The 18,108-nt window shown below is 30.0% G+C and overlaps 1 protein-coding gene across 13 annotated transcripts in view; it reads right to left on the bottom strand.

The window, feature by feature from the left end:
* LOC143230468 (cytidine deaminase-like) overlaps positions 1-18,108 on the bottom strand; it is a 46,975-nt gene that overhangs the window by 5,357 nt on the left and 23,510 nt on the right. For 3 of the 13 annotated variants that reach the window (XM_076464088.1, XM_076464083.1, XM_076464086.1), the window contains exons 4-5: positions 15,108-15,165; positions 1,666-4,159 (exon numbers count right to left, since the gene is read on the bottom strand). In XM_076464088.1, coding sequence (XP_076320203.1) covers positions 4,001-4,159; positions 15,108-15,165 — 217 coding nt within the window. In that variant the 3' untranslated portion in view covers positions 1,666-4,000. Of the gene's footprint in view, positions 1-1,665; positions 4,160-5,286; positions 7,997-11,026; positions 11,082-11,160; positions 11,186-15,093; positions 15,166-17,567; positions 17,766-18,108 lie in introns of those variants that run through there. The other 10 variants (XM_076464095.1, XM_076464085.1, XM_076464092.1 and 7 more) reach the window with 8 other exon arrangements.

The raw sequence follows: 18,108 nt of genomic DNA, 5'->3' as shown, positions 1-18,108 counted from the left end.
ATCATCCATGCACCATGCGTAGCAAATTAAATGAGCATCCTTGTTACTATCCGTCACCTCATCTTGCTGTAACTCGAATTTCTTCCCTTTCATTTTTGCAATTAGCTGATTATTGAGGTCTTTGGTTATGTGTTGGATTCTACAACTGATAGTATTGTCGGATAAAGGCACCTTTGAAAGCAGTCTTTCTGCAGATTCACCAACCATAATGTTCACCATATCCACTGCAGTCGGTAAAATCAGATCTGTTATGGTGTGAGGCTTTTTATATTTCACAACTCTATATGCTGTCTTGCTTTTGTAGGATGCTAGCAAAGCATTGCTTGGTATTGATGCTTGTTTCAAAAATGTACCTTTTTGTTATTTCTGGTAAAATAATCACAGGATTTACTAGCCATGTTAGGATGACCAGTCTCTAAGTGGAATTTTAGTTTACTTGGAAGCATGCACTCTGGAGCCAAAACTTTTAGACATAATATACATTGCAGACACTGTTTATGATTGACATCTACCAAAGTAAAACCAAGATCTGGATAACTTTCATCATATTTCAGATATTTGTTTCTTTGTAACATTGCCACTGGTCTGTGATTTGCCATTCTTTTCTTCACTCCCACACTTCTTATTAATGTTCAAAAATCTTTCCCTTTCTATGCACAAGGACTAAAAATCAACAAGATAATTCACTGGACATCACAAACACTTTATCACAACACTCTTCAGTTATTTTGATTACTGACAGACATGGAGAGTCGACAAGTATTTATATACAAAATCTAAGAAATGAGAAAGTTTGAGAACTTACAGGTGTACCCAAAAGTACAAGCAACTAAAAATATATCTCAAACATTTGGGAATGTCATTGAAAGGAATGTAGCATGATCTGATGTTAAAACTATGAATTACCTTCTGCTAGTAGTTCACGTGTTGTCTGACAGATTTCAATATATAGCTATATATATATAAAAAATATGAAATATTCCATGGCACACAGTTTGGGAACCACTGTCATAGAATATTCTAGTTTGTTTTATTTTCTAGTTACTTCTATTTGTACTTTTATTTGATTGTGAAGTCTGTAAAGAGGTAAACTAATAATTTTATTGCTTCCATCAACTTTTATCATTACAAAACGATCGAGAATACAACTGAAGACCTACAAACATCTTGAAACTAGACTGTAAAATTTTTATATTGTAATTGGATTACTGAATGCATATTGAAACAAAAATATTTTACATCTATATGCTCTTAGCAGCAGTAAATAAATTCAGTGATATATATGATTTTACATAAAGGAAGACTGTGAACTGAAAATTAACCATAAAGTATTTCCTTGAGCTAAATCCAGTACTGTTTTTGTTTCAATGTACAACATTTAGTATAGCATTGGGAAGTAAGAAATGTATTTAAGAAAACTTATTCTCACTTTCATTGAATTAGGTTACATTTATTTTACTGAAGGTGTTGATTTTGTTTATTTCATTTTAAATGTGATCTCACAGTAATTATCAGTTTCTTACAAACATTAAAAATGCTCTTTCTGTTTTCGACTGAATTAAACTGTATAAATTCATCTTTTGTGTCATGCATGACTTCCAAAATATTTCTGTACTAATGAAAATAAGAAATCATGAACCACAGCAGTGGTTCATCATAACAGGGTTTGTAGAGAAATTAAAAAGTTTTAATAGAACATATGGACAAAAAACCATCTTAAAAAAACAGATTTTATCTTGAAACAAACACTCAACACATTCTGTCTCTATGGCTAAGGTTGCTAAAATATTGTTAATAACAAAAAGTTGATTTTGTGATTGTTAAACAAAATTTATCTGTTTGTCTTTAAATTATTATTTATATTTTTCTTGTTTTACAAGCCTACAAAAAAAAAAAATGCTATTAATATTCTATTTGAACCTGGAAAAATTTACTTATAAAACTACTGTCATGTAATATTGGCATATGAAAGAGGAGAGATTTTAGCAATCTTTTTCATTGTTACCAGCCAAGTGTATCTTTGAAGCCATTCCAGTACTAAATCGTAGAGTTCTTTATTCTTGTGTTTGTTTATTCTACTGATTTTCATACTTATATTAAATGCATGTATAATGAAACCTCAGGCACAAAACTACCTATCTCATTAAGTAATTGTTGGTGGAAAAATAAAAACAATACAGCAGTAAACTGTTGAAAAACATTCAACTGAATGCATATTTACATATGTAGCTTAAACTTCATTATTGGTAAATGGACAAAATAAATTTAAGAAATAATTAAATGTTGCAAGGGAATAGGGATCATTAAAAAACAAAGACAAGATGAATCATAATGCAAAGATTATATTTTGAAGCTTACAACTAGAAGCTTCAAAAAGTAAACAAACTAAGCTGGAAATAGTGATTATTTTTTACAGACTAGAAATCACCATTTTGCTTTCATGTCTGCAGTACTTAATACTTTTAGTGGAGGCAAAATAAGGAGTTATAGCTTAAGAAAATAATATTTTCAACCTAGTGTTTTTTTTGTTTTGTTTTTAAAGAGTCCCAAGTTGTAGGCTTCAAAATATAATCTTTGTATTTTGATTCAAATTCTCTCTAAACTTTTGGCATTCCCATTTTCCTTTTTAAATTAACAATTTTTAAGTATCTTAAGTTATTTATGCATGATTACAATCATATAATTTTAGTCCTATAAGCATGTAGTTAATGCTTTTGATAGTAAAAATATTAATAATTTAATAAAAACATTTAATTTGGCACTAAATTTGATCAAACTGCAGTGTTAAATAAAGGTTGTTTTACAAATGGCCAATTTCTAGAATTAGTTTTCATTTCTGAAGCTTCAGAATCAAGACTGGAGATTTTCTCCAGTTGCACATTTTCATGCAACCAAAATTAGGTTTAGTTTTTGCAATTCTTTCCAAACATTAAATGCAAAATCAGGCTCTTGATTATCCTAGCAACTGTGTGGCATAATATTTTACTTGTTCTTTTTTATACATCCTAAACCCAAATTAGAAAGTTTTTCCTCATGTGATGTTCTGATGGAAAACGTGCACCATTAATCATGTATATTAAAATTCCCACTCTCGTTTCTTTGTGAAAGTTGAAAGTTCAAATTTGGCCTCCATTAATTTATTGTATTTACCCAAATATAGTGCACAATTTTTTCCCTCAAAAAATTGACTGTAAATTATATTTGCACACATTCAGTTGTTTTAGGCATTTTATTAGAAGCTACCACCATAAATCATTAAAGGATTAAAACAAATATTGCATATCCAATGCAGTGGATGATATTACATTATGGGAATCAGAAGAGGATGAAACAAAGATTCAAGAAAGTAGATCCAACAGTAATGATAAAGATTTATGTGAAGATGAATAATTAGCTTAATGTATTACCAAGCACAAAAGTTTTGTGAAATTAACATGTAAAAAATTTTCAATGGAAGATTTCCAAAAATATTTAATACACTGTTAATTATTTACTGTGTTTAGAAAATACTCAATACATTTTGTACAGCTGATGTGTAAAAAGAGAATTTTTTTTTAAATTCCACCTTTCAAAATTGAGTGTGCATTATATTCAGGCAAATACAGTGCTTTTGGATAAGTTTAGTTTTTTGTTTTTGGTTATATATATAGAACTATGTACAAAACTGATTAGTCAGAAAATAAATAATTATTTTTAAATCAGACAAATTGTTAATAAGCATAAAATGGTTTTTATGACTTGAAAGAAAAGTTTTCTCACCTCCATGTTGAAATACCAAGATAAAATGTAATAAATCCCCAAAATTTGAATGGAAAAACAATATTTGATATAGTCAGTAAGTTTTTAACAAATTATCTAGAAAAAAAATTTTATAGATACTAAATTTGCGTCTTCAACTTGCACACAAAATATTCTAGCTTTTACTACCTATCTCATACTGGCCTCCACCAAACAATGTTGACTTGGCAATGAATGCATTACCATGTCATGATCAATCCCACTATTTGTTATAAAAGTGAGCAGTGATGCCTAGCTGCTTTCCTTCTTGTCTCTCACTGCTATCCTCTGCTGGTACAAAGGTAAATCTATGGATTAGCAATGCTAAATTCAGGGGTTCAATTCCCTCGGTGGACTCGGCAAATAGCCCGATGTGATTTTGCTATAAGAAAAACACATTTTCACTGTTAAATTGGGGAAGGTTAGCAGAGATCGCCCTTATGTAGTTTTAAGTGAAATTCAAATCAAACTGGCCTATATAAAAAGAAGGTGGAGATTTTCTTTGTATACTTAGTAATACAAAATCGTAACATTAGATCTTGATTTCTCTACAAAAACTCCACAAGGGGTAAAACATTTATTGTTACAAATGTGCTAGTTAAACTTAGCATTGTTTATCCTTTTGTATCTAAATTGTTATTATATACTTTTTTTGGTGTGATCATGTATACAAAACAAAAACAAAAGCCTCAAGAAATGTTGAGAAGTTGTATATCATCACTCTATCATGCCAAAATATTCATTCACAAACAACAAAAACTGTCTCAACTAAAATTTTAAACATAGTTCGTAGCATTACCTTTTTCCTTGATCGTGATGCCTCCTGAACTTTCATAATATACAAATCTAATGTAAAATTACATAATTACCAATAAATTTGTTCTTTACATATAATACTACAATTATTCAATCAATACTGGAATGTAGAAAGCACAATTTTAGCCTTAATCAGTGAGGTAGTCTTTTTATTTTGTTGAACTTCAAACAAAGCTACTCAGTGACTACTTGTCCATAATTTAGAAGTGAGGGCAAGCGGCTAGTCATTATCATCAACTGAAAACTCTTGGGCTACTCTTTACCAATGGTAAGTGGGATTGACCATCACATAATAATGTCCCCATACCCTTTTTACCAAGCCATCACAAACTTGTATTTATTTATTTCCTGATTTGTAGTGTCTAAACTGTCCTGTCATCAAATATCTTTGGTTATTATGATACAAAGATTGGATGATTGTTTTTTTTTCTTTACTGCCACTTGCTGTCTTGTAACTGGGAGAACACTCTCCAGGTAGTTGGTCAAAGAAATTCATCAGCAGCTCAATCCTTGGACCACCTTTTCTGCATTCTACTCTGTCATACTCCAAGTTGCATCTGTTATGTTATTTGAAGTCTAACCTCTGGCAGTGTAATTGTTACATAGTGCAGAGGAATTTTTTGTTGTTAGGAGCTGAAATTTGTATTGTTTTAGATGGATATACATGAATTTTCACAAAGTTTCACTTCATAATTTAAATTTTCCAAAACATTTTTATTATTTTCTGCAAAGAAGATAATTTTATCAAATTTGTTTAGAACTAATAAAACTAATAAAACTGTGAAGCTAGACTAGCCTTACATCCCTGTTTTTACATAAAAGTCAGTTCCCAATATGATCTCTGTCATTTACACACACGAGATTTTTAGTACAAAATTTAAAATGTATAAATCTAGACAACACACTAAACAATCATAAAAGATTTAAATTAATGCACTATGACGTTTCTACTGGGGTAATCAGCCTGTGAAATAGTTTGCTTTGAGGTGTGTAGAAGCTACAGTAATGAAGGAATTTTGAAGGAGATTGCATAAGTATTTTCATTAAGGTTGGATATGTTTTGAAAATACAGTAAAATCATGTTTTTATGGTGATGATAATACTTTAAGTGAAGTAAATTAAGAAAGGACTAAGTAAATAATTATTTTTTATAGGAGATTCCAAATCTAACAGGTTTAGTTGTTTAAAATACCAAGTTTTGAAAAATATATACATCTTTTTAAAGACTTCTAAATACAAAACATTATGATAATGTCTGAGCAATTAAATTTCCATGATGCTGACAAAATGTGGAAATGGAATTTGTAACCAATGTGGAGAAAGCTACCTATCAGTTACAAAAAACATTTTTCATTTAAAAAAAAACAAAAATTAAATGTTATGTTTAAGGGTGACTTATATTCATCCTAAAACTATATTTATCATCCTTTTCATAATAATTATGTGATTAAACTTTTAGTGTAAAAAAATGCAAAACAAATGAAATTTCTCTTTGAAAAAAAAATAATGTAGTAATCATTATCTTACTTTCCATAATAGTATTCCTTTATAACTGAAGAATCATTCTGTGTGTAAGGAAGATCGTAAAATTACGCAGTACTTTTTGGCATCAAACCTGGAACTGTGTATTAAAAAAAAAGGAGTTTTTTCACCAGAATTCACAATTTAAGAATTTTGAAGTCTTTTATAGCAGTGAGTGTATGAAAATATATATATCTGTCAATCAATGATAATTAGGTATATATATTGTCATCTGACAGGATAGAACGTGTATGAACTTATAAATTAACCCTTTAATTTAGGATGATGTGGTTAAAAGTAAACTGTGGTTTAGTGAATGAATACATAGCTTCACTGAAAATAAAGCACCACTAATAAATTATCAAATTAGTTCAAATATGAAAAAATAACTATATATGGTAAAACAAGAGAATGAGAATTAACTTCACAAAATACCTTGATATTTTACTTTGTTTTACAATCTCTCAAATTAGCCTCATTGATAAAGTATTGCTACTTTGGTGTTTTTCACTATGGGAATAGAAAACACAATTTTTCATCTGTTGTACATTACACCTATTCTTTTAGGTTATGAGTTCATTTGACCAAACAACCACCAAAATACAAGGTGTATGCAGTGCACCTTAATAACGAAACAACAAAGTTTCACATACAAATTTACAAACATAGCAACTACAATCATTTGAAATTATCTCTACAGAACAGGCTTTACACATATACTATTACATTAATTACTTAAACCTTATCATCCATATCCTCACTGATTCTCCCATATTTCAAACCTGACATTTAATAGCAACATAAAAAAGAAAAGAATTCCACTTTTTGATATAAAAATTTAATCACAGTATATATATATCTATCAATGATATTATTGTACGATATACCCAATGACACATACAACTGAGCATTTAAAATTGGCAGTGCTAAAGACAGTTGAGAACAAATGAAAACTGTGTACATTAATCAAAAAATTTCTTTAAGAAACAACTAAAAGCTTAAAACAAAGTTCTACAAATTTTGTAATTTCTTGATATATTTGACCTGATGTGATACCTATCTGCAAAGTCACTGATGATGATACATCAACCTGGAATAAAATTTTGAATGCAAGTGTGCCATATTCTCATTTAACCCTCAATTAGGTGCATAGTAAAATAGAACAAAGGTGGTTGCCTGGGGTAATTATAGCCCCAGTGTAGTATTTCAGTTATTATAGATCTCAAACTTTTGTAATGACTTTTTTTGCCCAAACCCTTATTTGCAAGTAAAATAGAATAATGAAAGAGTTAGATTACAGCTTATGATATTAAAACATATTGCATTGGCAGTAAGTCCTTTTCCTAGCTAGCTGTATAAAATAAAAGCCAAAATAGCCATATGAAGAGGTGCAAGAAGTAATCAGACATCATATGACACAAACAAAAAGAGAAAAGGCAGATGATTTTTAGCCATAACTAGGAAAAACAAAAAAATCAAGTAAATTAAAATCACACAAAAATAAACTGACCTTGCAAAACTTGTAATTATTCCATGAAAGAAATATGACCCCAATCTAAACGTCAAAATGTGCATATATTCTTAAAGAATACTTTAAATTTTTGTAAATTTTGTTCAAGTAAAAGCAAATGATAGGACTCAAAATTAGTTGTATATAAGAATCAATTTTTCTCCACATATTCATCATTTGATAGATAAAAATACAAGCAACAAACAAAATAGCTTATCAAAATATAGGCTGATTGCTAAAACTGTAAACACTTCAAACTTTCTCCATTTTCAAATCTTCATGCTTAAAACTGTGAGGAAGAAACTCTCCAACTGTAAATTTCTTGTAACTCAAATCAGGTTTAGCCACATAGACATACCAGTCAGTGCCAAACTTTGAAAAAAAAATCAGTTTAGTTTCAGAGGTATCATCAAATATTTTATCTCTATTATTACAAACAAGATACAAAAATAATCACAATTATTAACTAGATTAAAAATAATGTTATAAACTATCAAGTTATCTTATTTAACAGCAGAAAAAGTAACCACATCTACAATTAAGAGACTGCCCTTGTGGTGGTTTTACCATATTGTCATAAAATAAAGTATTAATTGATTTTGTGATTACTCCCCAGCTTTAAAAACATTAAGCAATCCTCTAGCTAAGAGCCAAAACAACTATCACACAGTGATAACTTTCTTCTCAAACAAATTTTGAATGTTTAAGAGTAGAGTTAGACAAACTTGTGGAAAAGATTACCTAATTACCATAAACAGATGCTCTGTGTGAATTTGATGGATTTGTTTGCATGCATTTGATTTCCAGTTTCTGTACTGGATGAGTATTTGAGAATTAGTCTAAAGCAAAGTAGATGTACATCTTTAAAGAAAGCTCTCCACTGGGGGAAAGAACTTGAATAAATTAAATTTGCATGTAAAAATAAATAGATTCAACATTCATAAATTATGAACTTATCAAATTAAATAGTACAGAAACATCATCTATTTCTGATAAAGGTCTAAAAGAGTTCAAATGGTCCAACAGACAATTTTACTAACTTAGTTCAAAGTAGAAAACCACACAAAAGGTGTTTCAAATGAAACTCAATATGACATATTGAGAGGAATTGAAAATAAAAGCCTTTAATTAGAGACATTTACTCAAAATGGAGCAAATAAACAACAGAACAGAAGGAATTAAATCTTTAACTAAAACTAACTTATTGCTAGAAACTGTTCCTGAAAGATGACAGGTGAAGGAAAGTAATAATGTGGAAAAAAATGGAGATTTCATCCTAATATTGTGATAAGTTATTAATAATGAATTAAGTAGACTACATTTTGATGATGAAAATACTGCAACAGTTTCAATAGGAATAAGGAAGGTGTGAGAAATTAAAGTTTGTGTTAATAGTTAAAAAGACTTATTTATACTTCTTAATAGTATAAATATATATGTTGTTGTTGAGCTTAGGATTCTTCTACAGTATGTGTCTGACTTGTTGGAGGTAAATTTGAAAATAAATGAACAGCATTCATTTCACTTGCTTTCAAAATAATGTATATATTCAGAAGTAATTAAGCATATGTACAACAAATTCTTTACAGTATAGATGATCACAGGCATATCATGAGCATTATATAGTTCTCTTCTTTTGTCAAAAGTCCAATTAGGCCTATTTACTTGTTTTATAATTTCAGCTGACAAACCAAACTATTTTTCTCTATTACTATCACCAAACCATCCAAACTTAGTTCAGTTATATTTCACCAAGTTACTACTATTGTATCCTATACTTTTCAAGTCATCTGCTCCTTATGCCTACTTCCAATAAACATCTGTTTTCCCATATAGGTCTACTTCCAAATAATCATCTTCTTTTTGTCAAAGTCCACCCAGAAAGGTTAAATTACTTCATAACTCTCTTTGATGAGACAAATTACTCTCCTAAAATGTCAGAAAACTGTTAATCTCACTTTGAGATATATTAACTGTAGTGCATGTATTAACTAACTGTTAGGCTTTCTTTCTCTATCCAAACATCTCTTTCTGTTTCTTGTCTGCTGTTTCCCACTCATCTTATACTATTTGTATATTTATTACTTAATCATCTACAAATCTCTATATTCTTGACATCAGTACTATAGATAGGTATAGTACAAGTGTAGTACAGGTACACAACATTTGATAGTCTCAACATAAATCAATTATAAACACAACTTTCAATAATTATCTGCTTTTAATTCTCATTATGAACAAAACTAAATTACCAAATATTCACACACAAAAAAAATGAATTAACAATATCCATACTAAACAATCTTTTTATATCATGAAAGAATGTATTATTTAAAGAAACAAATCCAAAAGTTAAAGACGAGGAAAATAGATGGACTGATGCAGAGAGCAAATAGACAAAGTTTTCAGCAAAGAAAAAAGTGGAAAGTCACCCTCACAATAGGAAGTTTCTCTGCACTATGTAATTCCTATATGATACCGATTTAGACAAAATAAATGTACATCAGAAATACACTTCATGTACAAACAAGGCTGTATTTTTTATACTTGCTTTAAACTGTTTCACAGTCTATGAACAAGAAATCCCTGTGCACTATACAAGCATTATAACACTAGGGGTTGATCTTACAGTGACAACAAGGAGGGCAGCTTTTGTATACCATGAAGTTAATTACTCATACCAGAACTTCTCAGGAATAAACAGACATATAATGGCTGAAGTGTACCAGAACTATACACTACAGCATGCCCTGAAAGACTGAAGGATTAATACCTGCATGAACTCTTGTGGATCTAAATAACAGAAAATTTAAGCCAATTATGGTTAGAACATTTCAAGATATGAAGCTTCATAGGTTATTCTTCCACATAAAACACCAAAAGAATTAGTGACTTTTGAGACAAAGTGTTGGAACTCTTCATATACAGACAATTTACCATCTCAATTACAAGAAATGTATGACTTAAGAGCCATGGAGATCTTGAAGCCAATAAATTGCCATAGATTACATCACCTGCTAATGAAACACCAAGCTACTTTCTTCATTATTGGAGACATAGCTGTAATGTCACCCAGATGACTCCTACTAAGGGCCCTCACTTAGGGGTGGGAAAAATGTCTCTGCACAGGACTCTCACCCTAGTTAATGGATGCTGAAATCAACATTGTATTTAGAAATTTTTGTCAATTTTACAGTAGTAAATGTGTCAAATAAAAAGTTCACACAGGCCACAGGTTTGTCTAGAGCTGACTCACGAAAGAAAGCGAGGAATAATTGTCCTTGAACATCATCAGTTGTACTTGTGAGGAAGAAAAAAAATGATGGATTCACAAAATGTTTTTGCATAGACTACTTGAAGATGAACAAAGTCACAAATGAAAATTCCTACCCATTACCCAAGGATTGAGTCTACTCTGGATACTTCATATGGATCAAAATGGTTTTCAATACTGGATCTGGAGAGTTGATATTGGTTAGTGCACGTTAACAAAGCAAGAAAAGGAAAGACAACCTTTCCTGCAGGAATCCAGTTGTGGCAATTTGATGTTACAATTTAAACCTTAAGTAAGAGGTAAGTCAAAGTGTGCATTTTACAACCCTTTTACAGAGTTATATTCAAAATTTATTTAAACAACTTTATTATACATGCATACAAATAATTTCAAAATTAAAATATAGTTAATAAATAATATTTTATTATTATTTAAATTTTAAGTTCTTCATTATATAAAGAAATGTTTAAAAAATCCTCGTCTCCCCTAGTATGAACTGGATGCCAGTATCAAATTCAAAATTCAATCAAAGGATATTAGTCACCAAAAAAATGGTTTACAAGTTTATGTTTCTCCATCTTCTGTAATTTATTTACCACCCTTCCTAGAAATACATAATTTAATGTAAATTACACATCATAGTGTTGTAAGAGTATAATTTTCATAGCCTTCAATCTTATTTCCTTATGGAGCCATAAACTAGAAAATCTGACCCATTCACCACACCCAGCTGCCGTATCCTCTCTTTCATAAATCACCAATAGTTTTCTCTGACATTTTTATATAATTTATAACCAACAGAGAGCCAAAGCCATAATGTATCAAATAGCATATCATATTACTTTGTTTGCTGTAGAGAGAATTATGTATTTCGCTTTCAGCTCAAACTTTATTTTCATTGGAAGCACAATGATGAATTCAGCTAAATTAATACCTTTTATGATAGATAAAAAGACCAGCAATTATAGAACATTTTCTGCTTTTTAAAATGTTATTTTTTTATTTTTATAGCATTATTTAATTAAAATTATTACTGTAGTAATACCATTAGTATTTTAAAAACATGGGTTTAAGTTTAAGCAGCAAAAACTAAGAACACCCAGACAAGTGCTGTACTTCCTTTTCTTTCATGTGTATTCTTTATTTATTATTATAAATATAATTAAAATGTAAAAATTAGAAAATTATTACTTAGATAAGTAAGACAACAAATAATGATACTAATAATATTAAAAATTCCTCATGAAGTAAGCTTGTAAGCAGTTTATGCATGACATAATTCAATACATTAACATTAGCTGCATGTTCACTGAAGAGCTGAAATTTGTGTACCAACGTTATTCATCAGACACAGTTCAAATGTTAATAAAAGTAAGTATAAATAGATGTATACTATTAAAAGTTTAAGCTATTTAAAATAAACAACTGTGGTTTCTTATTGCAAGCTGCAGTCATATAAGAACAAAAATGGGTAAATAAGAATTACTTCCTAATTTTTTGTGGTGGTTATGAAATCTATAGAATTTGTCAATCCTTTCTATAGTTATAATATAAACATTTCACAGAAAATATAGTTTTCTTAAAAACAAAACACAAAAAATTGATATTTATTTAGGAATCTCAATTATCTTTTTTTGCTTTCTAGAATGACCTGAAATTGTGAGATGAAACTACATTCATTTATCTGAAGTAGGTTAAGCCCATAACAGTATACATCTATTCATAAATAAATTTTATTGTTTTTGCCACATGAACCATATTTAACAATGGTTAAATGGAATAATACTTAATCCATGCCATTATAAGTTGTAAATCACTCAGAGTATACGCAGCTCACGTTATACTATCAAATTATATTACCCAAAAGCTACTACAAGTTGCTTATGTGGGTGCCCCATGAAATATTTAAGTTACTTTTATGATATGAAATATAAAAATTAACATCAAAAACAAGAAATAATAAGTACTTAACCAATCTTCTTTTTTTTTGCTGTTAATTATTAGTGAAAACTAAGCCTACTTTTTATACTAATGGCAGTAATGCAATAAACAATTTTTATTTAATTAAATAATGTACCAAAGATATAGACTAATAGCATGCAAAAAGCATACAATTTCTTCTTATAATCACAATTTAACTGTACAAAAGCTGTTATAAATTCATTTAAGTTAGCTGTTGCAATTCTCACCGAAACAAAAGCTGTATTATATGTGAAACTGACACTTATCTATTCAGAACACAGTGTTATACAATATATCATTTGATAGATGAAAGCATCGACTCTCTATCAGTTATATGTAATATATAATTAATTGTAAGAGAAAACTATTAATAAATCCCAAAAGAGAGGATGTGACAGGTGGGTGTGGCAGGTTGGGTCTGATTTTCTATTTGATAGCTCAGTAACCAAACATTAAAATTAAAGTTGTCTCAGCAATAACAATTTTATGGTGAGTAATTTACATTTAACTTCATACTTTTCCTAGGGGGAGTGGATAAAATAAAGGTGCCTAGAGAAAGTGTATCACACTTAGGGAAATTCAGGATTATTTTAAATATTGCCTTTTAGAATCAAGAACTTAAAACTTATATACTATTAAAATATGGATTACTAAGTGAGGTTTTATGCTATACTAATTAGTATAGCATAAACAAAAAATAGTTTTATAAAATTCTGAATGTTAGACACTAAAACTTTGTATCACGTACAGTAAAGGATACACGAGGCAATGGGATTAAAGAATAACATTGGTGCCCTATGCAACTTTATCCAAAAAAGACATCAGTCATTTAATAACATGTTGAAGAGTTGCTATTATGTAAATGCTGATAAGACTGGATTTCATCATGATGACATAGTATGGTTTATGACCACCATACAATTCTTATTACAAAAGAGAATGAACTCTAAATTGAGTCAATACTGGGAATGACCTTATGTTGTAGTGGAAACAATGATGTAGTTTACAGAATCATAAAGGACAAGTAGTCCAAGCAAAAAGTCATCTGCTACAATCTTCTATAGAAGTACATCAGTGAGAGATCAACCAACTTGGCAGTGTTGAGTCAACCTGCTCAAGAATACAGAATGCTTAAAGATGCAACTTCAGAGATGAATTTGCCAGAGAAAAGTTAACCTGATGAAGCATTGAGGAATCCTGTTGAGATCTCTCTCAGTTATAAGACAGTAAACAATGATAAAGATCAAGAGGACATCTCATCTCATCTCAAAAACGAAAACCCTTCAAAACATTTTAATCAGTTTAGACAGCAAATAATGAAGATTTTGTCTTGTTAATCAGAATTGTGACTGTACTGTGATTTAACTTAAGGATTTAGTGATTTTTTATGTCTATGAATAGTAATTTTTGTTAGTTGTAAGTAATGATTTTATTAATACATATGTAAATTTAAATTTAATATATTATTGTTTTATTTGTATACTAGGATTGTCCAAGGGTCTTCACAATCCAGCAAGAAAGCAGTGTTGTAGATATGTTTTTACTACTCTAATTTAATGTTCTGTATTCTTTGATAATGGGAGGAGGAAGTAAGCAGGATACATTATACCTAGATGTTTCCAAAGTGCCTAGGCGTGAAATAATATCTCCAATTTTCAAGACATTTAGAAAAGCAAATTCTGATGTACAAAAACACATAAGAGTCATAATTAATTATATAATAAATCTGTAACTATGGCACTGAACAATTACAAAGTGTGTTGGGCAGATTTTAAATATTTGTTTCCAAAACAAGACAAATGTTTATTAAAATAGGAGATGACGACATTTGTCAAGAATTAATTTTTCTTTCATTTAGAAGTGACTGTCCTGGTTGACGTCATGCATTCTTTTAATACAAGAGAAAACTTAACAAGTAATATAGCACATAGAATTTGTACATTACATTCAACAAATAAACCACTTTCACTATCATTAAGAGGACTGGGTATTGTATTATTTTTATTGTATAGTCAAAAAGAACCCAATCAGTAATAGAAACTGTGGCAGTATATTTATTAATAGCAAATGTTTTTAAAGTATGTTAGTACAATTACATTATTAGATTTTTTAATAATAAGCTTCTTTAGTTAAGAAAAAATAATATTCTACTGGTATACTTTTTATTATTGTTGTAAAATATTTAAAATATTATTAACACATCCAAAATTTATCAGTATCATAATAAAAATACCTGGAATTACAAACCTCAGCTAAGACTTGTCTACAAGCACCACATGGAGCTATAAACTTGTCTTTCACATCCCTAATAAAAAAAAAACCAACAGAAACCTGTTACTATTTAACTTTTAATAAGTTTAAATATATCTGAAAATGTTCACTGATAAACTGAATGGCCTAACATTGGTATAACAATAGATACAATACAACCTTAACATTAAGAGCACTGTTCTGTGTCCAAATGCCCTCCAAAGCAAGATGCACTAAATATAAAAAATGAGCCACACGAAGCTGAATTCCCTACTGACTATACCGAATGTCTGAATTTTAATCCCACCCCCCATTTTTGATTGTACATTGTACATGGAGTATTGTCAATGGAAGGTTTCAGTGGGTGGATTAGCTGTGCCCTTTTTTTCTTTACTATTGGTCACAAAGTTTCAAAATACTTCTCTTAAGAATTAGAACTGCTAAACATTTATCTTCTGTGTTTATTTTACTGCCAATGAAATAGAAATCTAATCTGTTGAAAGTAAAGCAACAAATCACCATTTGTGTGACTAGACTGTTTACATGACACTGTAATATGATACTCTCAAGAGCAACAAAGCAAGTGCATAGAAATAAGCTGACTGGACCCCTGGAATTTATCAGCTTACATATCTAATTGTGTTTACAATGAGAATTCTACAGAGTATTAATATTGCACTATGAATTTTTGGAAATGTTCATTACATTATAAGGTTTGGAGCCAATCCAGTAAATATCATAAGCATTTGAATATTGGTCATCCTTCTGGAATGTTTGGAATTTAGCAGTACAATGTACAAGCATATGGTGATAACTGCTCACTTTATTGAGTGCCTATATAAAAAATGAAATTAAAGACACTGCCCTTAATACAGAATATTAAGGTGCCTGTTACTGCAATATTTATTTTAGTTACAAATAGTTGAAATAAGAAATAGTGAAAAGATCTGCCCTTAATGACACAGTACCCATTAATCAAGGTTCTACTTTACATGTGAAAGACCTTGTAACAATCCCAGTACTTTCATCACATTAACATTCATACACAATAAAAATAAAAGTTTTGAATATGTTACTATGAAGCATATTTTTGATAGATTGTTTAGGCAGAGTATTCATGAATAAACTTTGTAGAATTGATGGCAACTGCCTGTTGTGGAGACACAAGTGTATAGGATAACATTTTGAAAGTCTTCCACCTTTTGTCTTCAGGTCAGTGTGTGTGCAGGTGTTGTCGGTCTTTTAATGTCAAAAACATCATCTATGAAATTCAGTGTTCCTGCAACAATACATACATTGGAGAAACAGGAAGAAAACTCGTGACAAGAATAAAAGAACATAAAGATAGTACAGGACTCATGAAAACACAAAATTTGGCCATTGCAGAGCACGTCACATCAACCGGACACAGAATAAACTGGGAGAAAACCAGAATCATTGACATAGACAAAGTCTGGAAGACAAGAAAAATCAAAGAATCATTTTATATTAACACTATTAAACTTTCACTAAACAGAGATTCTGGGTTAGAGGTGAGTAACCTGGGCTGCCATTGGTTGAATCTACAGGAAATCTCTCCTCCAATCAGAAACAGTAATAATCCAATCAATCATAACACAATCCACCAGGACACTATAAAAGACTGACAACACCTACACGTACACACTGACTTCAAGATGAAAGGAGGAAGACTTTCAAAGCGTTGTCCTCTACACTTGTTTCTCCACAAGAGGCAGTTTCCATTCATTCTACATAGTTTCATTACTGTGAAGGGATTTTAATGCTTATTTAGTGGTAATTATGATGATTATTGTATTCAAGCATATTTAAACATTTTCCAATTAGATGACTGCAAAAAGTCTTAGTTTAATTGACTATTTTTAACAAGTGTTAATGGAACATTACTTCAAGCTGGGACAGAATAACATGAGAAAAGTGACTACATTTTTCTTACCTTTTTTACAAAATGAATTGATACACATTGACAATAAAACCAAAACTATGTTAAATTAATAAAAAGATATGCTTTGCTCAGCTTTATAACATATAAATTGGTAAAATGTTCTGATACCAAATGAAATTAATGCTAATAAAGAAACTTTAATACTGCAGCAATTTGCCTGTACTGATACATTAAATTATTTAACAACCAGCTTGTACATCAACGAGTCCTGAACTTGAAAGGCTGCATAGGCTAAAAGAGGGTTCTCATGATTTCTAATATTCAAATAAGAACCAAAAAATATATACTCCAATAAAGCACTAAATTTCTTAACCTTAAAAAACACACTTTATTGCTAAAATAATAATTACAATTTGAAGGATCCAACATATTCTTTAACTAGTCCCTCAAGGTTTTTCACAAGGAGATATGATACTGCTTGGGGTTATTCACAGACTCTGATTGATTTTATGAAGAACAAAAGAGATTGAACTCAGTGTAAGAGAAAGTTAAACAATCTGTTATTTGACCAGCACAACACATTCAAATACAATGAATATATAAAGGTTTTAAATACAAAAGAAAGTGCCTTTACTGGAGAAAGTCCAAATTATTTCTTCTGCCAACAAAAATATCTGTGCCCCAAAACAATAGTGCTAGCTTTCCCTGGATAATTACAGAACCCATGTGACTGTTTGTCATTTCTATCCCACCTAGAAATAAATAAAAACATAATTTCAAAGTGTCACCTGAAATGTCAGTGTAAAAGTTCACTCTCATTTCTGTAAAGCATAACAAACTTTACAGTGACCTAACCCAACAGAAAGTACATGTGAAATTACGGATGAATGACACAGCACTATTGGTATACAAGGCAAAAGAAACATTGCAGCATTCTGTAGCCCAGTTGTCCCAATTCACTCAGGTATTGGTCAAAACACATTGTGAGCAACAGATATAGCAAACATGGTGTGGTTGAAATAGTAATATATATTCTTATTCTTAGAAATTTCCAATAACAGTGTTTACAACTACAGTAAGGTAAATACATCGTCT

The sequence above is a fragment of the Tachypleus tridentatus genome, chromosome 10, assembly GCF_004210375.1.
Source record: "Tachypleus tridentatus isolate NWPU-2018 chromosome 10, ASM421037v1, whole genome shotgun sequence".
NCBI lineage: Eukaryota > Metazoa > Arthropoda > Merostomata > Xiphosura > Limulidae > Tachypleus > Tachypleus tridentatus.
The sequence above is the reverse complement of the archived record's forward strand: the minus strand, read 5'-3'. Positions and strand labels throughout refer to the sequence as shown.